Below are 22,731 nucleotides of genomic sequence, written 5' to 3'. Positions count from 1 at the left end.
TTTAACTGATACAGAGCCCCAAATTGATACAAAGTAAAATTTTTAAGGTAGATCATCGTAAACAGTTTTGTACATTTAATTTTAAGAAGTTTTCCACTTTAAGAAAAGTGGTCCCCAAACTCTTTTACATTTGTAAAATTTTAAAAAAATGCAACTACTCCTCCTTTAGTCCAGCACCAGCTACTGCTCCAGTTTCAGTGTTTTGGTTTCAGTAATGATGTCACGCGCAATGCCGCTGCAGTCATGACCAGGTTCAGAGCCTCATGACATCTATACCAGCAGAGCCATTGAGAGCAGTGATCAGATGCAACGTTAATGCGCGCTGTTGATGTGACATAGCCGCTGCCCCCAAAATGCTGTGACTGGATGAATGGCACCGATCTGGTGCTGCACTATGGGAGGGTGAGTACCTGCTCTTTTTGCTATTTTACAAATATAATAATTTGGGGACCATTTTCTTTAAAGAGGAAAACCCCTTTAAAGGTGTAGGTCCGTAGATTTGCAAACTTCATACATTACTAAATGGATCTCTAAGACCCTATGATGCTGGAATACTTACTTTAAAAATCCATATTTTATAAATCCTGATATAAAAAAATATATATTTTTGAATGAGTCCAGCTAAAGAGGTAGAGAGCTGTATTCAGTCTCCACCCACCCAGCCTGATAAACAATTGCAGCTTGTACAGAGCAGTGTGAGATCTCAACAACAGCAGGGAGGAGGTACACTGAGGAGCTGTCAATCAGACTAGTTGAGCAAAGATTGCATAAAAAAATTGAATGTAGGATTATACCTCAATTCTGACATGTATTTTTAAGATAAGTACACTGGACCCATCAGGTCTAAGAGATCTATTCATTAATGCACGCAGTTTCTTTGTGAAATTTACAACACCTAACTTCAAAAAGGAGCCCTTGCACCCTGCCTAGTGCTATGGATGTAGTTCATTCCCTCTCTCTATTAATTTCTACAATAGAAGTTATTAAAAACTCCCATAGAAGTGAATAGCGAGAGCATCGCATGTGCGGCTACCTCTCCGTACCGTGCAGCTGTAACAGTAGGCAGAAATTAGTTTTGAGGCCCCTGTTCTGGAGATAGATGTGGTTCTCACCTCTGGCACCTGCACCTATGTACATACGTCATAAAGGTATAGGATGAGAATAGTATGTTGGTTCAAAAAATGATGTAGAAAAGATGGAAATTCACTTTAACTACTACTGAGAAAGAAAATTAAATGTTCGAAGATGATCTATAGTGACTGGAGTACCGTATCCTCACCTTCATTTCATCCATCCATGTGACAGTGTGTAGCATGTCTTGGAAAAGAAGTTGAAGCTCAAGATTCATGTCCAGTCTCTGCCGCCTGTTATGCAGTCGCTCAAGTAGATATTGCCAGAGGCGTACGATGTTATCCTTTCTGGCATTTATCCTCTTTATGTCATGATAATTCTCATTCTCCAGCTCTTTTGCTACATTGACTATTGCCTGAATTCGTCCTTCATAAGCAAAGATGTCCGTCTCAATAGCTTCATGCTTTTTATTAGATGCTTCCACTGATGGCAAATCGCAACCAAAATTATCCTATGGTAAACAAAAAGATTACAATTATATATCAGAATATCACAATGATGAACCACAGTGATTAAAGGGATATTTCCGCCTTAGAAGGGTTGTCCTAGACTTACTTATCCTTAGTATTAGAGACGAGCGGATCTATTCGCGGGACTCAGGCCCAACGACCAGGTCAGTAGTAGTATCTTTTACCTTCTGGCGTCCCCGGCGAGGCATTTGATCTGTTGGGGCTGTCATCTATGTGACATGATGCACAGATGTTGTCACGCCAGCCCCGACTAATCAAAAGTCGGGCCAGGTACGCCAGAAGGTAAGAAATTCATAGGCATCCCGTGTAGCCGCCAGGTACTACTGACCTGGATGCTGGGCCGGAGTCCACAGGAACATTTTATTTAAACACATCCAATTGTGGAAGTTATTATTATTCCAAGATCTATTGGTAAAATGAACTGAACTTTTGTTCCTAGGAACACCTCTTTAAATTCCGACTATGGGAACCAGCTGAGCCCAACCTCTCCTGACCTACCATGGTTCTCCCACATGAGCTATTCCCAAAGGTCAACTTCAGCGTAAGCCTCTTTTTGAAAAAAAAAAAAGCCACTTACCTGAGCAATCAGATGCTGATTTTCAGCCACCCAGGCTTCTCTCATTGCAGCTTTACGATCTAAACGTTTGGCCAACTGTTCCAGCTTCTCCTGTCGAATCAGCTCATTCCTTAGTGCCGTCTCACGATCATGTTCGGCTTTTTCAAGACGACCCCATGCCTGTATTTCACAGCGAAAAACCATGACAGCAGAAGTCTCCCCTAGATGGGTCATCTAACAGTTCACATCATTTACATTTTCATCTTTTTTTTAAAAACACGGATTGGATTCTCCTAGGAGACTGGTCATTGAAATTGAGCTTTAAATCCACAGCTTGAAAATTGATGCCATCAATTCTATCTTTTACAATGTGCCTCATTACCAAAAGTAGATCCATAAAAAGTCAGTAGGAGTGGTTGGAACCACTTAAAACCATATTTATCATACGTGTCTTGGCACAATTAAGCATGGAAGTAGCGTTAAGAGAACTTTAGTGCACATTTTCTCAAGCAAATTTTGCCACGGATTAAAAATCCACACCAAAATCACCAGCAACTCTGCAAAGATCCACAGCCAAATCCACAGTGTAATACTGAGTGTACCGTAAAGCTCTGTTCACACTACTGTCACGGCTTCACTTTCATAAGTCAAGTATTGTCTTACCCTATTGATGTCGGACACAAGCTGCCCATCTCGAGGCACATAAACTTTTTGTTTGTTTTCCCTCATTCTGGACTGTATGGTGAACAGCAGAACCTCTAGTTCACCCTTTTCATTAAATCTGTTGAGAAAAAGGATCGTTTCACGCTTGCTTTATGTCACATTTCTAAACATCGGGTATATGCACAGCGGTCCCACTGGTGCAGAGTGGTGCGGTATCGGGACATCCATATGTAATGGTGGTTCAGTTACTAACATAGAAACCTTGGCCGGCACTGAACTTACTTTGGCGGCTTCTCTATGGTCCTGTATGCGCTGAACGACTGTAACTGTTGCTGGACACCCAGTAAGGAATTCGCAAACTTCCAGTTAGTGAGGGCGATGATGGTTTGTTCAATCCACGTCAGCAGATCAGAAGTCAGTCTTTCATACTCATATATCATCTTGTCTGAGTCCAATAGGTTATCGAGGACCTAAAGAAGAAACATATATGTGATTAAGGAGAGCGAAGAACATACTATGTGTCAGGGTATGTGCACACAACATCTTTTAGAAGTCCGTGTACCCACATCGTTTTTGCTATAGAAAGATGCATGCGGATTTTTCCCTAATGTGTCTTATTAGATGTCTTTTAAGGCTTCCGGGTATCTTTCTTTTTTTTTTTTTTTAATTATTGCATGAGTTAATAGTGGAAGACACCATAAGAATGTACTGCTGATTTCTTTTAATCAAGTCACGTCTTTGGAAGTGGTTTTGGAAGTGGTTAACAACAGTGTAAAAAGACTGTACACAGCAACGTGTTTTTATATTGCCGTGCATTTGCCTGTTATGTTGTTTGCATTTTTTTTATGCTTTTACAGGCAGAATACTCCTGAAATAGAAGTCTTGTGCACATATCTTCACACAGCTGGATTTCTGCCCACAACAAGCACCGATCAATGATACAACAGTTCAATCAGTGCTAATTTAATTTCTTTTACGTGAGCCGATGCAGACTCTACAGTAAGGGCTCATGCAGACGTCCGTGCACATCGATCCGAGATCGAACCGCTAATGCACGGACTGGCCGGGCCGCTCCTGACCCTAGAGTGACAGTTTCATGTATTTCTATGAGGCCATCATGCTCAGGTCAGCAGATACCCCGCCAGACCGTGCATTGGGGTCCTATCTCTGACCGATTGGCATGGACATCTGCATGAGCCCTCATACAATAATTCAGTCCCCGTACAGTTTACATATTCTTGGTAGCACTTCCCTGGTTAAATAGCGAGATCTGAGGGCCGCTGGATGTATGGAGGATGCATTGTGTACACATTATTGCAAGTTTCTTTTTTTTAATGGATAAAGTTTATTAAGAACTTCCAGGATAAAGCACATACTACAATACAGCAAATAAAAGAGACAATCAGACACAGTGTATCGCCAAGATGTACCGGCATACAAAGACAAAAATAATAAAAATATTCTCATGTATCATATGTAAAATAAACTAGTTTCATTCTATGACTTTGTACAATAAGCAGGTGTGAATACAAACAAATCCATCAATAAAAGTAGGAAATCAACTGCATCCGCTAGGTGTCTGGTTCCGTCAAGGATCAGGGAGACCTAAAGAATGGGTCTGATGTACACAAGGACGATCAGGAGGGAAGAAAAGAAAAAGGGGGTCAGGCAGTTAGGGAGGACCCCAGATGCTAACACACTTATCGAGGTTATAGTAGTGGATACACGCCATTCTAGGAGAAGGAGATTATGGGTACTTGAGCAACGGTTCCACTACATACAAGTAAATATATTGAGATACTCTGCACTCCAAAGTTCATGAAATATATTTTATTTTGTCAATTCCCCCCCAAAAAAATTCAGTGACGTTTTGGCCCTAAAATATGGGCCTTCGTCAAACTTCAAACTTGATGAAGGCCAAGATTTTACGGCCGAAACGTCACTGAATTTTTTTTTGGATTGCCCAATTAAAATATATTTCTTGAACTTTGGAGAGCAGAGTATCTTGATATATAAACTTATTGGAGCAGCCTCAGCTTATTTAAATATTCTTCTTAAAAGAAAGTTTACTGTTGATCTTCATTCAGAAATGTTGGATGTCCTGTGAGACAAGCATGCCATACACATCTGAGCGCAAATTAGAAACAGCCTGATGTCACCAGGTACTGTTCAGGGTCAATGGACAGATGGGCACGTGCAGGTGTCCTATGTGATGGGCATCCCCATAGTACATAGGCTCAGTGTCCACTATTATTACAGTTTAAAGTTTACCTGTCAGCTGATTCATGCTGAGCAAACTCAAGACTAGATCCATTCTCGTACACCTGTATGCGGCGTTTCAAAGAAAATATATTTCAAAACTGCAATCGGGGATAAGGAGTCTAGAATGTCATGTTCCAAGTAATATGTCCCTGTTGGTTCCCACCGCCCGGTACAGCTAGACTGACATGTGTCCGGAGTATATACACACATTGAGAAAGACCTGTCAGTTTAATCGAGTGGGTTGGGGAGAAGTTGGCAGCGACCGGCCTTCAACTAGTCATCCCATCCTAGCCACCTTGTCCCCACCCGCCATTTTAAAGTATGTTTTCTCTAAAAAGCAGCATAATAACAGAGCCAATCTCTGACTCACGCTACCTGTGCTTCAGGCCAAAGGAATCAGCTAACAAGTTCCCTTTAACCCCTTCATGACCCAGCCTATTTTGACCTTAAAGACCTTGCCGTTTTTTGCAATTCTGACCAGTGTCCCTTTATGAGGTAATAACTCAGGAACGCTTCAACGGATCCTAGCGGTTCTGAGATTGTTTTTTCGTGACATATTGGGCTTCATGTTAGTGGTAAATTTAGGTCAATAAATTCTGTGTTTATTTGTGATAAAAATGGAAATTTGGCGAAAATTTTGAAAATTTCGCAATTTTCACATTTTGAATTTTTATTCTGTTAAACCAGAGAGGTAAGTGACACAAAATAGTTAATAAATAACATTTCCCACACGTCTACTTTACATCAGCACAATTTTGGAAACAAAATTTTTTTTTGCTAGGAAGTTATAAGGGTTAAAATTTGACCAGCGATTTTTCATTTTTACAACGAAATTTACAAAACCATTTTTTTAGGGACCACCTCACATTTGAAGTCAGTTTGAGGGGTCTATATGGCTGAAAATACCAAAAAGTGACACCATTCTAAAAACTGCACCCCTCAAGGTGCACAAAACCACATTCCAGAAGTTTATTAACCCTTCAGGTGCTTCACAGCAGCAGAAGCAACATGGAAGGAAAAAATGAACATTTAACTTTTTAGTCACAAAAATGATCTTTTAGCAACAATTTTTTTATTTTCCCAATGGTAAAAGGAGAAACTGAACCACGAAAGTTGTTGTCCAATTTGTCCTGAGTACGCTGATACCTCATATGTGGGGGTAAACCACTGTTTGGGCGCACGGTAGGGCTTGGAAGGGAAGGAGCGCCATTTGACTTTTTGAATGAAAAATTGGCTGCACTCTTTAGCGGACACCATGTCACATTTGGAGAGCCCCCGTGTGCCTAAAAATTGGAGCTCCCCCACAAGTGACCCCATTTTGGAAACTAGACGCCCCAAGGAACTTATCTAGATGCATAGTGAGCCCTTTAAACCCCCAGGTGCTTCACAAATTGATCCGTAAAAATGAAAAAGTACTTTTTTTTCACAAAAAAATTCTTTTAGCCTCAATTTTTTCATTTTCACATGGGCAACAGGATAAAATGGATCCTAAAATGTGTTGGGCAATTTCTCCTGAGTACATCGATACCTCACATGTGGGGTTAAACCACTGTTTGGGCACATGGTAAGGCTCGGAAGGGCAGGAGCGCCATTTGACTTTTTGAATGAAAAATTATCTCCATCGTTAGCGGACACCATGTCGCGTTAGGAGAGACCCTGTGTGCCTAAACATTGGAGCTCCCCCACAAGTGACCCCATTTTGGAAACTGGACCCCCCAAGGAACTTATCTAGATGCCTAGTGAGCACTTTAAACCCTCAGGTGCTTCACAAATTGATCCGTAAAAATGAAAAAGTACTTTTTTTTCACAAAAAATTTCTTTTAGCCTCAATTTTTTCATTTTCACATGGGCAATAGGATAAAATGGATCCTAAAATTTGTTGAGCAATTTCTCCTGAGTACGCCGATACCTCATATGTGGGGGTAAACCATTGTTTGGGCACACGGCAGGGCTCGGAAGGGAAGGCGCGCCTTTTGACTTTTTGAATGGAAAATTAGCTCCAATTGTTAGCGGACACCATGTCGCGTTTGGAGAGCCACTGTGTGCCTATGCATTGGAGATCCCCCACAAATGAAACCATTTTGGAAACTAGACCCCCAAAGGAACTAATCTAGATGTGTGGTGAGCACTTTGAACCCTCAAGTGCTTCACAGAAGTTTATAACGCAGAGCCATGAAAATAAAAATAAAAAAAAAAAAAATTTCTTCTCTCAAAAATGATTTTTTAGCCCGCAATTTTTTATTTTCCCAAGGGTAACATGAGAAATTTGACCCCAATATTTGTTGTCCAGTTTCTCCTGAGTACGGTGATACCCCATATGTGGGGGTAAACTACTGTTTGGGCACATGCCGGGGCTCGGAAGTGAAGTAGTGACGTTTTGAAATGCAGACTTTGATGGAATGCTCTACGGGCATCACGTTGCGTTTGCAGAGCCCCTGATGTGGGGGCTTTCTACTGTTTAGCCACAAGTGACCCCATTTTGGAAACTAGACCCCGAAATGAACTTATCTAGATATGTGGTGAGCACTTTCAACCCCCAAGTGCTTCACAGAAGTTTATAACGCAGAGCGGTGAAAATAATAAATACATTTTCTTTCCTCAAAAATAATTTTTTAGCCCAGAATTTTTTATTTTCCCAAGGGTTACAGGAGAAATTGGACCACAAAAGTTGTTGTCCAGTTTCTCCTGAGTAAGCTGATACCCCATGTGTGGGGGTAAACCACTGTTTGGGCACACGTCGGGGCTCAGAAGGGAAGTAGTGACTTTTGAAATGCAGACTTTGATGGAATGGTCTGCTGACGTCACGTTGCGTTTACAGAGCCCCTGGTGTGCCTAAACAGTAGAAACCCCCCAAAAGTGACCCCATTTTGTAAACTAGACCCCCCAAGGAACTTATCTAGATATGTGGTGAGCACTTTGAACCCCCAAATGCTTCACAGACGTTTACAACGCAGAGCCGTGAAAATAAAAAATCAATTTTTTCCTCAAAAATTATGTTTTAGCAAGCAATTTTTTATTTTCTCAAGGGTAACAGGAGAAATTGGACCCCAGTCATTGTTGCACAGTTTGTCCTGAGTATGCTGGTACCCCATATGTGGGGGTAAACCACTGTTTGGGCACACGTCAGGGCTCGGAAGTGAGGGAGCACCATTTGACTTTTTGAATACAAGATTGGCTGGAATCAATGGTGGCGCCATGTTGCGTTTGGAGACCCCCTGATGTGCCTAAACAGTGGAAACCCCTCAATTCTAACTCCAACACACCCCTAACCCTTATCCCAACTGTAGCTGTAACCCTAATTACAACCCTAACCCCAACACACCTCTAACCACAACCCTAACCCCAACACACCCCGAACCCTAACCACAACCCTAATTCCAATCCAACCCTAACCCTAAGGCTATGTGCCAACGTTGCGGATTCGTATGAGATTTTTCAGCACCATTTTTTAAAAATCCGCGGGTAAAAGGCACTGCGTTTTACCTGCGGATTTACCACGGATTTCCAATGTTTTTTGTGCGGATTTCACCTGCGGATTCCTATTGAGGAACAGGTGTAAAACGCTGCGGAATCCGCACAAAGAATTGACATGATGCGGAAAATACAACGCTGCGTTTCCGCGTGGTATTTTCCGCACCATGGGCACAGCGGATTTGGTTTTCCATATGTTTACATGGTACTGTAAACCTGATGGAACACTGCTGCGGATCCGCAGCCAAATCTGCATCGTGTGCACATAGCCTAATTCTAAAGGTATGTGCACACGCTGCGGAAAACGCTGCGGATCCGCAGCAGTTTCCCATGAGTTTACAGTTCAATGTAAACCTATGGGAAACAAAAATCGCTGTACACATGCTGCAGAAAAACTGCACGGAAACGCAGCGGTTTACATTCCGCAGCATGTCACTTCTTTCTGCGGATTCCGCAGCGGTTTTACAACTGCTCCAATAGAAAATCGCAGTTGTAAAACCGCAGTGAAATGCGCAGAAAAACCGCGGTAAATCCACGATAAATCCACAGCGGTTTAGCACTGCGGATTTATCAAATCCGCTGCGGAAAAATCCGTAGAGGACCAGAATACGTGTGCACATACCGAAACCCTAACCCTACCCCTAACCCTACCCCTATCCCTAACCCTAACCCTAACCCTAGTTCTTACCCCAACCTTAGTGGAAAAAAATATATATATATTTATTCTATTATTGTCCCTACCTAGGGGGGTGACAAAGGGGGGGGGGGTTATTTTCAGTTTTTTTTTTATTTTGATCACTGTGAGGTTTTATCACAGTGATCAAAATTCACTTTGGAACGAATCTGCCGGCCGGCAGATTCGGCGGGCGCACTGCGCATGCGCCCGCCATATTGGAAGATGGCGGCGCCCAGGAAAGAAGACAGACGGACCCCGGGAGGCTAGGTAATTATAAGGGGGGGGGGAGATCAGGGCACGGGGGGGCGTCGGAGCACGGGGGGGTGGATCGGAGCATGGGGGGGTGGATCGGAACACGGGGTGGGGGATCGCTGTGCGGGGGGGTGGATCGGAGCACGGAGGGGGGAATCGCTGTGCGGGGGGATCGGAGTGCGGGGGGGTGGGATTGGAGCACGGGGGGTATGATTGGAGCACGGGGGGAGCGGAGAGGAGGACGGGGGAGCGGAGCACAGGACGGAGGGGAGCGGACCACCGATCGGAGGGCTGGGGGGGAGATCGGTGGGGTGGGGTGGGGGCACATAAGTGTTTCCAGCCATGGCCGATGATATTGCAGCCATGGCTGGATTGTAATATTTCACCAGTTTTTTTAGGTGAAATATTACAAATCGCTCTGATTGGCTGTTGAAAGTGAAACTGCCAATCAGAGCGATCGTAGCCACGGGGGGGTGAAGCCACCCCCCATGGGCTAAACTACCACTCCCCCGGTCCCTGCAGATCGGGTGAAATTGGAGTTAACCCTTTCACCCGATCTGCAGGGACGCGATCATTCTGTGACACAGCATATGCGTCACAGGTCGGATTGGCACCGACTTTCATGACGCATACGCTGTGTCACAGGTCGGGAAGGGGTTAATTTGGTTACTTTCCGTACCACTTTTTATAACACCATTAGCCAAGAGCACCGGTGATTGAAAAGGCAATAAAAGTAGGATGAAGCACCCCTGCCAAACAGCCAACGGCTGATAATTATCAATAATGAGAACTTTCCCAAATAAATTTACTAGTCTATAGATGCTTTCACCCATGTAATGACAGAAAGTCATAACTCTAGTCTTACCTTGCCAATTCTTTTGCCTTCTACAGCCAAAGCCTTCATTTTGGAGAAATAATGATAAAAGGCCACCACGTAAGTTATAATGGATTTCTCATCTGGATTTTCAGTGTAGACATCTGCAACAACAAAAAAAAAGTTGGGAACAATTTGTGCAAATGGGGTTTTACGTAAAGAAAAAAACAAAACAAAACCTGATACTTATGTGTAGGAATGATGGGCGGATGAGGGTAGAGAGTGAGGCTGGATGGGAGGACAAAGAAATACTTACTGGCATCAATCCATATGAAGACTAGAATGTGCTTAAAGTTAAACTATGGATTTGGCTTTGGGGCAGTGGTTGGCGCAGGTAGTGAATCCTTCAAGAAAATAAAGACTTTTGTCTAATGAAATTCTATAAGAATCCTAAGTAATGGAGGAATGTTCCCTCGGGGGAAAACGATGGAATAAATGCCAGCTCGCACTCAATAACTAGTCACATTGACGGTAGTTGGGGATTTCCTAAGTAAAGTTTTCATTTGCTCATTTGCGCCAGTCAGCCGCCTCCACACATCACACAATAAAACTATATCATATGGTTTTGATGCCACAGGTAGCTTCAGTGACAGCAACTAGAACCCGGTTAAGAAACAACAGAGGAAAAAAGATGTACTATTTTCATGGCTCTTCAGACTAATAAAATTGCTTGGTAGGGCAGATACCTACCTTTCTGGCCACAAGTGAGACTTTGACTCTTTATGGATGTAAAAAATAAAAGAAACAGAATCTGCCTGCCCTCGGTACACATAAAGCCTCACTTGCATGAAGATTAAATGTTTATTGAAGAGAAGCTTGTCCCTGTCTTTTACAATCCTACCCAGGTATGTAATGAGTTTGGTGACCCTAAAGCTCCTGTTAGGTTCTTTTTAAAGGGATCCTATTACCACCAGATTCATGTTGCCCAAACAGTGAGCAGCATAAATCAGAGCCTGGCGGCACGATTGCAGCCGGGTATATTTTGACCTGATGGAGATCCAGCGTAGGACCATAGCCGGAGACTAGTCTAGTCTGATGCAGCTTCTTAATTATATTTTCTCTTAACATGTCAAAGAAAAAATATATACCCTCGTGGTTTGGGTAGCATGGATAAGGTGACAGGCTCCCTTTAAAGAGAATCTGCCACTACCAAAAATAACATAAGTTCTTATAATCAGATATACCCTTTTCTAGGTGTTAAACTGGACATACACACTGGATTACTTTATGAATTGATCCTTGGAATTAGATGACGCAACCCTTTGATAGTAGATCATGTTAATTGAGTTCGGAAACACAATACTTTGGCCATGCTGCCGCCTTGCATCCATGCTGCGTTTTATCCGCTGTATTTTTTTGTGTGCAGAAAATCTGCTACTTTAAACACAGTTCAAGCAAAGTGGATATGATTTACTAAAATCTCATGCCCACCGTGTGTCTAAAGATGTTTTTGAACCCCATGGTTTTTAGTGATTTTCTTTCCCTATAGACTTCTTTGGGAAGCCTGAAAAAATTGCATGCAAAAAAACACATTTGTGCAAAATCCCAATGTTTCTGCAGTTTTTAAGTCACATCTGTAAAAAAAAAAAAAAAAAATAAAAAAAAAGCATATAATGGGAAAGTCATAAAAAATGCAATAATCACAGTAGATTGCTATTGCAATGCATTATGTTTACTTTTTGCAGTACTTTTTCTGGCGGAATCCACCTGAAAAAGACATTGTGTCCACAGATTCTTGCACGTTTGGGTATTGAATACACACAGACACCAAAGTTTAGGCAGCAGAGTAAAGTCACTCCTGCTGATAGATAGTGTGCAAACTGTAAAGCGCTGCGGAATATGTTAGCGCTATATAAAAATAAAGATTATTATTATTATAAAGATTATTGTTATTATTAATTAAAAAAATAAATAAAATATCAGTATTATTTCATGCAAAAATAAATATATATTATTACTATAACATGCATCCTTAGTCTCTACAGTATAGCTGCAAATTTCTTGCCCCTATAACCTTTAAACCCTGCGTTTTCCTCTAGATTTTCGGAATTGTCAATGAATGAAATTGTGACAGTTCTTAACAATGGACTAAATAGTAAATTAGAGCAAAATAAAATTATATATATTTATATATATATATATATATATATATATATATATATATATATATATACATACATATATATATATATATATATATATATATATCTTACATTATATAACCTTGTGGATTCCTATTCCTTACCACAAAAAGAATAGACAGAACTCAAGTGTAACTTACCCTCCGGATCTAGAAGTTGTGTTATGCCCAGCTGTCGGTCGGCCACGTTAAATGCATTTTCCAAGTTATGTTTAGGGTTTGATTTCTTGAGTTTTTCAAAGTTGATCAGATCAGGTCTGAAAGTGACACATTATTGTGGTTAGTGTATTACACATCGCAAGGAAGACGCTGAGCCGCTACTCCCTGAACCGTCTTGTCATCTTTAATAACCTAGGGAACTATGAAAACATGGAAAATCTTGACATATACATTGCATACCACTTTTTATAGCATATACATATATGTCCAAGAGAGACAAGTTCCAAATAACAAGGACTTCATATTCCTCTAAGGATAGGCAACGTATATTCAAGAACATATCCTGTAATTGAGAGACCCTGATAATCCCTGACTTGCTTGTTGATAGTAGCTGCCTTATAACAGATGCAATAAAATGGGGTTCGGGATTCCCCTCTATGAACCAGAACCACACAAAAAGAGCAGCAAACCATTGTCAGACCAGTCCATTAATAAATTACATGGTCGGCCATACTGTAATTTTCATGTGCGGCACATGGAGCAGCTGTCTGTAGAGAAGAGGTTGTCTTCATGATGCCTTGCGTTCTTCCACCCGAAAGATATGGTCCTGTGAGCTCTACAACATAGGAAGGGCATTCCCATCAAATCCATTATCTTACCTATGCTTGTGGATGAGGGCATTGAAAGCCAATCCGTCTTTCCAGCTGGATGTGAAGTTGGTGATATTGACATTTGGATATCTACAATAATCAGATTTATCGTTAACATTCATTAACCAGTTAAACAATTTTGTCTTTAGAAAACCACGTGGGAAGTAGACCAAACACTGAGTTAACATTCTAAAAATCTCGACATTTTGGAAACAGAAAAAAATTAATACCGGTAGTTAGTTTTCAGAGTCCTGACATTTTTATGAAAAGTTTAGAATGGGATAAAATAACAGAGTAATTCTAAAAGTATGGGCTCCCTACTGCTCCCATGCTGGTCGCTTATCTGGTCCCCCGATGGTCTCTATATCCTGGCCTACAAGAGTTTTTGACACAGCGATGTGACTGTTACAGCCAATCACTGGGCACAGCAGGAACTTCAGTAGTGCCCAATACACTCTCACGTGGGGTTTACATCCTTTACACTAGTTAGCCTACCATAAAAACCCATCACTTAACCAGTAGGTAGATGATAGGCTGCTAATCGTTGGTGGTCTAACTTGAAAGACCTCAATTGATCCCAAGAAAAAGGATTAAGGAGTCCCTTGTTACAATAGAGTGATGGTCGGCAGTCCCATTAAGTGTATGGGACTGCAAACCCTTATGGGACCCCTTGACAGAAAGGCCATAGCTATTGGCAGGCCCTGAATAAGGCGCTTGGCTATCTTCATCAGTACAATAGTTAATAAATGGACAGCTGTGGCACATTCTTGATCATTGCTCTAACCAAACTGTAGAATCCAGTGTCCCATCCTTGGTCGTACCCCCCGTAATCAGTAACTTATCATTTATCCTGGTGATAATCTTCTTTACATCACTTGTCTAATTCAGCCCACTATACCTATAGCGCTAGGTATCAGCCATCGAAGACTCCCCCTTTTTTATCACATGCCCCCCAATTCATACTCACCCTGCTGTTTTCATCTGGCACCACAGAAGTAAAGCATCCTTAGCAGTACGCGTCTCGCTGCCTTTCGTTTCCACAATAATGTCTTGCATCTACGATGATAGAACCCAAATATTGTCTTTTGGGGGCCAGAAACGTTGGTGTCATGTGACATCATGATGAGTGACACAGGCAGACAATGGTAATATAGTACGGGGGATATGTGCGATGGTAATCAGCAGAGTTATAGTACAATCACACGTACCTGGAAACGTAATATGATGGTCCAGATGAGTCCCAGTATTAATCTGTGATTACCATTGACAATGTCATGGGGGCCGATATTTTCCAGATGAACTTTCTGTTCTCTGAGAAAATGAAGGGATTTGTCTACATTTTCTAAGCAGTGGATTCTCATCCTTCCTTTAGTCCTTCTTGGCTGGGGAAAAAAGGCGGATAAAAGTTCAGTGATGTAAAAGGGCTCACAGTTTAATATTACAATTAAGAAATATGTAAAGGTTTCCCTTTAATGTTATGAAAGCTGATAAATTGCTGAGGACTGAAGATTTAATCTCTCCCTCAACTTTACATGACCTGGACACTGACCAAACATACGTACGACTATCAGTGTGATAGTGTGCTCTCCATAGGGATGACCTATCTGTAGCGATTCTCATGTTGTACATCTTGCTGTCCACTCTTAATGAGTAGGCAGTTTCTCTTCACAGGATTTATGCCTGCCCCATAGGTGTTGGAACTAACTTTCTCTCCCTTTCCGGCATGCATTGTCCAATGACTTACTTGCCTCAAAGTGAAAGCCTGCCAATCTGTCTTGCCTGAGTGTAGTTTGACAGCAGAAAGACAAAGACTTGGCTGCATTTATTGTAATCCATCTCGATTTCTCTGGTGTCAGAGACAAATTACACTTGACCCACAGGCAGCAAATTGGACAAAAGGGATGCAACTAGTGGATGAAACTTTGGAGTCATTTTGGGTTAGCAAAGTTCTTTGCAATTTGTTAGTCACTGCTTTGGCCAACGGATGAGTTTGAGTTTCTTTAGGCAAAAAATGTAAGGTTTTAAAGGTCAAGCTCCAGACCAGGAGTGGGACAAGCTCTTGCAATACAGTAGTTTCAGACTAAGTACACACGTTGCATATTTGGTGCAGATTTTCAAATATTCTGCAGTGTTATATCTCATCTACACAAATGGTATCAAGATCTGCTCATAAATTGATTTGCGTTGCAATTTTTTTTGGGGGGTGGATTCAGTGCCGATTTCACTTTGTGCACTTGAAAAGATTTCATCTGCTCCAAATCTGCAACCAAATTAGCATGTAACGTTGCGGTTTTTATTGCACATACAGTACTGACCAAAAGTTTGGACGCACCTTCTCATTTAAAGATTTTTCTGTATTTTCATGACTATGAAAATTGTAAATTCACACTGAAGGCATCAAAACTATGAATTAACACATGTGGAATTATATACTTAACAAAAAAGTGTGAAACAACTGAAAATATGTCTTATATTCTAGGTTCTTCAAAATAGCCACCTTTTGCTTTGATTACTGCTTTGCACACTTTTGGCATTCTCTTGATAAGCTTCAAGAGGTAGTCACTGGAAATGGTCTTCCAACAATCTTGAAGGAGCTCCCAGAGATGCTTTGCACTTGTTGGCCCTTTTGCCTTCACTCTGCCATCCAGCTCACCCCAAACCATCTCGATTGGGTTCAGGTCTGGCATAGCACCCCATCAGTCTCCTTCTTGGTCAAATAGCCCTTACACAGCCTGGAGGTGTTTTGGGGGTCATTGTCCTGTTGAAAAATAAATGATGGTCCAACTAAACGCAAACCGGATGGAATAGCATGCCGCTGCATGATGCTGTGGTAGCCATGCTGGTTCAGTATGCCTTCAATTTTGAATAAATCCCCAACAGTGTCACCAGCAAAACACTCCCACACCATCACACCTCCTCCTCCATGCTTCACGGTGGGAATCAGGCATGTAGAGTCCATCCATTCACCTTTTCTGCGTCGCACAAAGACATGGTGGTTGGAACCAAAGATCTCAAATTTGGACTCATCAGACCAAAGCACAGATTTCCACTGGTCTAATGTCCATTACTTGTGTTCTTCAGCCCAAACAAGTCTCTTCTGCTTGTTGCCTGTCCTTAGCAGTGGTTTCCTAGAAACTATTTTACCATGAAGGCCTACTGCACAAAGTCTCCTCTTAACAGTTGTTGTAGAGATATGTCTGCTGCTAGAACTCTGTGTGGCATTGACCTGGTCTCTAATCTGAGCTGCTATTAACCTGCGATTTCTGAGGCTGGTGACTCGGATAAACTTATCTTCAGAAGCAGAGGTGACTCTTGGTCTTCCTTTCCTGGGGCGGTCCTCATGTGAGCCAGTTTCTTTGTAGCGTTAGATGGTTTTTGCAACTGCACTTGGGGACACTTTCAAAGTTTCCCTAATTTTTCAGAGTTGACTGACCTTCATTTCTTAAAGTAATGATGGCCACTCATTTTTTTTTTTTTAAGAAGCTGCTTTTTTCTTGCCATAATACAAATTCTAACAGTCTATTCAGTAGGTCTATCAGCTGTGTATCCACCAGACTTCTGCACAACACAACTGATGGTCCCAACCCCATTTATAAGGCAAGAAATCACACTTATTAAACCTGACAGGGCACACCAGTGACTACCTCTGGAAGCTCATCAAGAGAATGCCAAGAAAGTGCAAAGTAGTCATAAAAGCAAAAGGTGGCTACTTTGAAGAACGTAGGATATAAGACATATTTTCAGTTGTTGCACACTTTTTTGTTAAGTACGGTATATAATTCCACATGTGTTAATTCATAGTTTTGATGCCTTCAGTGTGAATGTACAATTTTCATAGTCATGAAAATACAGAAAAATCTTTAAATGAGAAGGTGTGTCCAAACCTTTGGTCTGTACTGTACGTTGCAGAAAGATCCGCACCAAATCTGCAAACCCCCTGAAGTTTAGCACGACGGTTATACGGTCATTCACATCACTAATGATTCCCTACAAAAGACCAGATCCTCAGCCCACCCACTGCTCCAGCCAGGGAGACTTACCAGCCGTTCTCCTGAGAGCACCTCCAGCAGTTTTATCAGCATTCTCCCATCTCTTAGGTCCAAATAGAGATCAGATATACGGCAGCTCACAAACGCCAGATGCGAATTCACCCATTTAGTAAACGTCTTCTTCTGCACAGCTTCACGTTCATCTGAAATAAAGGTGTGAAATGTTTATATGGTGTGGTGCCACGGTAGAACAATTAAGCAGTGATGAGGCTGTGACCCAGCAAAGTTCAAAACAAAAGTCTTTTTAATGTTCAACTCATGTAAACACAGCATACGATATCCTCCGGATCACAGCCGGGCACATATCCTCTGGAATACAGTCACTAAACACATCAGTACACCTCTTGAGACCGGTTGCTGTGGGCAACTGCACCACCATGTTAATGTTCTACTCACAGCTTTACACAGTACACAATATCCTCCGGATCACAGCCAGGAACCATATCCTCCAGTTTACAGTCACTAAACATGCCATTCCTCCTTTGGGCACAGGACAGTCTACCTCCAGTTCACTGCCGGGCACAAAACAGTCCACCTCCAAGACCAGTTACCATGAGAGACTGCACCACTGTGTATGCTGTGGGTGCCAGGCGTCTCAGCTCCCCTGGCTGTTTGGCTCCGCTGGCCTGTGTTGCCTCACACAGTGTGAAGCTCTGCAGAACCGACTGCTGTGTACTCCTCCAAGCACCAAACTGACTCTGGCTCTAACACACCCAAACCCTATACTGAAGGGTTCTTAACTAGCAACCTGTGGCCTTGGGTCACGTGGAAAACCCGGGCCAGGAATGAAACGAACTGCACTACTACCATCTGCAGTCTGGTTCAAAACACAAAAACCCAGAGCAGGTTTTCCCTATATCTGCCTTGAACAACTAGCATGTCTAAGACTTATACTTATTTTTAGTCTACATGGCAATCACAGCAATGCCTGTGTCTGCAATGCACTCTCATGGCCTCCATGGACATCCTGAGGAGAACATACAGCCACCCTTACCTGTGACATCGGTCACTGCCTCACAATTGCAATCACAGCTACGCCTGTGACTGCAATGTACCCAGATGGCCTCAATACGCCTCCATGGGCATCTTGGGGAGAATATACAGTGACCCCCTATCTGTGACACAGGTCACTGCCTTACAATGGTGAAAGAATCCACATCAGTGGGGTTTCTCCATTACATATAGAGGAGTGGAGTTGCATATTCGCTTCTCATCTCTATAGGTAGAAAACTGTTTTTGGCACTGTGGTGGATTTTTTTTTTAAGGCACTTTAAGTCTGGTATTTAAGGGATCATGCAAACGAGCGTATAAATCGGATGTGCAGGGTCTGATTTGTGACCGGACAGCACACTGACCCATGTTATTCAATAGGGCTTTTAAGATGGACACATTTTCTCTCCGTCCAACTGTCCTGAGAAAAAAGTCACAGCATTCACTACTTTCTTCCGAGGGTCGGATGAAACTCACCTATTCCAGTCTATGGGTGTGTAAAGAAAAAAAAATGGATCTCACACAGAACATTTGATTTTTTAAGGATAGATTTCTATTATAAACCTAGGAAACTGTACACTATACTCCCTGACAGAAGTTATGTCGCTTATCCATGTTATGTAATTAAAAGCTTATAACCTGACGTTAAATTCATCCATCGGTTGTATAAATTATTCTTTTGAAAGCTGAAACCCTCCAAAATGTGGCTTAGGTTAAGAAAATAAATTGGCATCAATGCAGAAATATTGATCAGTTAATGGACACAGAATGGTCAGATTTTGGCAAGATAAAAGTTTTGTCGTCTGGTCATATAATGCACCCAATCCTAGTTTACATCTTTACCTGTGCTCAGTAAATGATAGGTTAATTATTGTGTGTGTATAAAAAGAAACCAGCACCCAGACCTTCACTTGAACTGCAACTTGAGCTCTGACAACATGACAAAAATCCACCCTGCGACCAAAGCCTGGATTATCAAGAGGCTGAAGACCAGATCCACTTGAGAGGTGGCTGGCACCTTTAATGTGTCTCAGCGTCAAGTACAAAGAATTAAAACAAGATTTGAAGAGACTGGAGATGTGTTTGACAAGCCCAGGTCCGGCAGACAACTGCTCAGGAGGAACATTTGTTGGTTAGAAAATCCAAAGCAAGCCCCTCTTCCACTGCAGCAGAGCTCCAACAGGCCTGGTCACCTCAAGTCCTGTGTCAACTAAAACAGTTTGTAGGATTCTGTCTCCAAATGGCCTCCATAGTCAAATCAGTGCCCAGAAGCCAGCACTAAACAAAAGGCAAATAAAAAACCGTGTGGCATTTGCAAAGTTCCACAGCCAGCTAAAGAGATGAATGCTGGAAAAGTGGCAGAAGGTGGATTTCTCTAATGAATCTTCAGTAGAATTACACCACCGCCGCAAATACTGTAGGAGACCTACTGGAGCCTGTATGGAAAACAGTTAAATTTGGTGGTGGAAAGATCATGGTCTGGGGTTACATTCAGCATGGGGGTGTGCGAAACATTTGCAAGATGAAAGGCAATATCAATAGCCTAAAATATCAATAAGTATTAGCTACCTCTAATATTCCAAATCATAAAAGGGGTCAAATTCTGCAGCAGGATGGTGCTCCATCTCATACATCCATCTCTACAACACAGTTCCTCCAAGCAAAAAAGATCAAAGTGCTCAAGGACTGGCCAGCCCAGTCACCAGACATGAACATCATTGAGCATGGTTAGGGTAGAATGAAAGAGGAAGCTTGGGAGAGAAAATCAAAGACTCTAGATGAACTCTGGGAGGCATGTAAGACTGCATTCTTTGCTATTCCTGATGACTTCATTAATAAATTGTATGAATCATTGTTGAACCGCATGGATGCAGTCCTTCAAGCTCATGGAAGTCACACAAAATATTAAATATGACTAATAGCACCACAACTTCATTCACCAATGTTATGCAACATATATTTGTATTTTAAGTTACCGTAATTATTTGTTTGAATATCACATTACTTTCTGTGGGCGACAAAACTTTTGTCTTGCCAAAATCTGACCATTCTGTGTCCATTAACTGATCAATATTTCTGCATTGATGGCAATTTTACTTAACCTAAACCACATGTCGGAGGGTTTCAGCTTTCAAAAGAATAATTTATACAACCAATGGATGAATTTAATGCCAGGTTATAAGCTTTTATTTACATAACCTGGATAAGCGACATAACTTCTGTCAGGGAGTGTATTTGATCTGTACATTTTTCTTTGAAAATGGATCGCACACGGACATAAAAAAAAACGGACACGGATGGCACACAGATGAAAATTATTTTAAAATCTTCTGGATGAACGCTGACAATTTCTCATACGCTCGTCTGCAGGAGCCCTAAAGCTAATTTTCTCCCATTTATAAAAAAGATCCTGTAATCTAAGGTGTGTATTATAAGAAATCCTGTACGCCCCTTCTATAAGAACATTAAAAATCACCTCGGAGCTCTGTGACCTGTAGCACTTGATTTGCTGCTTTGTGTTTGTTTTGTTTTTTTGCAGACAGGGGACTGTTTGGTGGTTCCTACCAATTTAGAGATTCAGAATAGGGGGGTACATTAGCTCAGTAAATATTGTTAATGCCATTAATGGGCTAGCCCAGGACTATAATTTTTTTTTACTATGGGCCTAAAAACTAACAGGCAGGTAGGTACTAACTACCTGACTGCTCTACTCGGCGCCAGCACAGAGGAGTCACCGAATGCTGCTTCCGGCGATTAAGCTGCTCAGCATCAACAGAGCAGCTCTGCTGCTCTGTCGACAATGGGTGACTGCTGATGTCATGCTGATTGACATCCGGCTTCCTGTAGTTTGGCAGCAGGGAGCTAGTTATCAATCAGCATGATGTCGGTAGTGACACCCTATCAATAGAGCAGAGCAGAAGAGAAACCATTGCTCTGCCAATGTGACATCAGCAGAAGCTGCTCAATTGCTGGCAGGTGTGTTATACAATTGATCTGTGCCGGCAGAGATCAGCGCCACCACAACAGGTAGGTAGTTAGTAACTACCTGCCGGATAGTTCTTAGGTCTCTTAGTGAAAAAATGATATAGTCCTGGATAACCCGTAACATGTCAATGAATTTTTTGGTTGGTGGAGGTAGTTTAACCGACCAATACATTCTGTTTACTAAGAAGTGCAATCGTACAAATAACACAATATTAGGAAATTATTTTCAGGGCGCTGACGATGTTACCTGCAAGAGCCTTAATTCTTGATCTTTCAAACATGCGAGCAGAACTATTATCATTGTCCAGGTCATCTTCTGTTGTCTCCCAGCGAGAGTTCACCAAGCTGTATTGCTGCTCAATTTCCAAGTTGTCAAAATCGGTGGTCTGCATTTTCTTCCTCTTTTGCTTGACTACTTTCTCACATCAATTGTTCATTCCTGCAGAATAAAATTGTAAAATGAGTAACAGAAATGTAAAGACTTCTGTGCATAAAATGTGCGTAAAGTTAAAAATAAAAAAATGAAATATAACGCCCCAGACTTTCACAACATTTCATATTGCTAAACCGAAAAAAAAATTTAGGGCCAGTTTTGAAAAACGTTTACATCAGTTCCCACCGAAAGTTCTTGTGGCCCAAGGTGCACAATGACTTCTCGAGAAACTTCTTTTGATACCTCCCACTTAAGACCCCCGTTCACATTAGTCTAATATCAGTCAAACCCATATCGATGGCTTCAGACGAAATCCTATTGTGTATAGGGGGGCTCCACACTGTCTCCTGAGAGGTGATGTTGGGAGACAGAAGGATTCAACATGTCTGATTTCAGACTGCCAATCCTTTTGTTCTTAAAGAGATAAGCCAGACATGTTTGACAGGAGCTCTTTTTTTAGCCATGTTTACACGTTAAGTATTTGGTCAGTATTTTACATCAGTATTTGTAAGCCAAAACCAGGAGTTGGTGATAAATCGAGAAGTGGTGCATATATTTCTATTATACTTTCCCTCTGATTGTTCCTCTGCTGGTTTTGGCTACAAATACTGATGTAAAATACTGACCAAATACTGCTAGTGTGACGGCAGCCTTAGAGAATATACCTGTGTACCTGAACATTGGGTTAGAACCATTGTTCATCCCACAACTATCTAAAGTGTATGAGGGGCTTTCATATCATCCTTAGTGGTAGTAAAAGGCTAGGAAGAAAGTTGTCAGACCTTATCTGACTCTGTGTATAAAAATATGACTGTCTCTAAAAAGTTCAGAAATACTCTCTGGAGGCTCCGTCACATGGAAGAGACTAATATCATACCAAAATATCAAGCATGGCTAACCCACTGTATGGGCCTAAAGCACATCCTGAGCTGTTTTAAAGTTTTTTCCAAAATAAGTTTTTATCTTACAA

At 41.7% G+C, this 22,731-nt stretch overlaps 1 protein-coding gene across 1 annotated transcript in view; it reads right to left on the bottom strand.

Annotated features, from left to right (window-relative positions):
- SPTB (spectrin beta, erythrocytic) overlaps positions 1-22,731 on the bottom strand; it is a 114,280-nt gene that overhangs the window by 58,684 nt on the left and 32,865 nt on the right. Inside the window, exons 2-12 of the mRNA XM_069731709.1 lie at positions 21,576-21,767; positions 17,345-17,496; positions 14,513-14,686; positions 14,272-14,360; positions 13,314-13,394; positions 12,637-12,752; positions 10,347-10,459; positions 3,103-3,290; positions 2,821-2,938; positions 2,179-2,337; positions 1,280-1,582 (exon numbers count right to left, since the gene is read on the bottom strand). Coding sequence (XP_069587810.1) covers positions 1,280-1,582; positions 2,179-2,337; positions 2,821-2,938; positions 3,103-3,290; positions 10,347-10,459; positions 12,637-12,752; positions 13,314-13,394; positions 14,272-14,360; positions 14,513-14,686; positions 17,345-17,496; positions 21,576-21,720 — 1,638 coding nt within the window. The 5' untranslated portion in view covers positions 21,721-21,767. The remainder of the gene's footprint in view (positions 1-1,279; positions 1,583-2,178; positions 2,338-2,820; positions 2,939-3,102; positions 3,291-10,346; positions 10,460-12,636; positions 12,753-13,313; positions 13,395-14,271; positions 14,361-14,512; positions 14,687-17,344; positions 17,497-21,575; positions 21,768-22,731) is intronic.

Source organism: Ranitomeya imitator, chromosome 1 (assembly GCF_032444005.1).
Source record: "Ranitomeya imitator isolate aRanImi1 chromosome 1, aRanImi1.pri, whole genome shotgun sequence".
NCBI lineage: Eukaryota > Metazoa > Chordata > Amphibia > Anura > Dendrobatidae > Ranitomeya > Ranitomeya imitator.
This window is presented reverse-complemented; position numbering and strand designations above follow the sequence as displayed.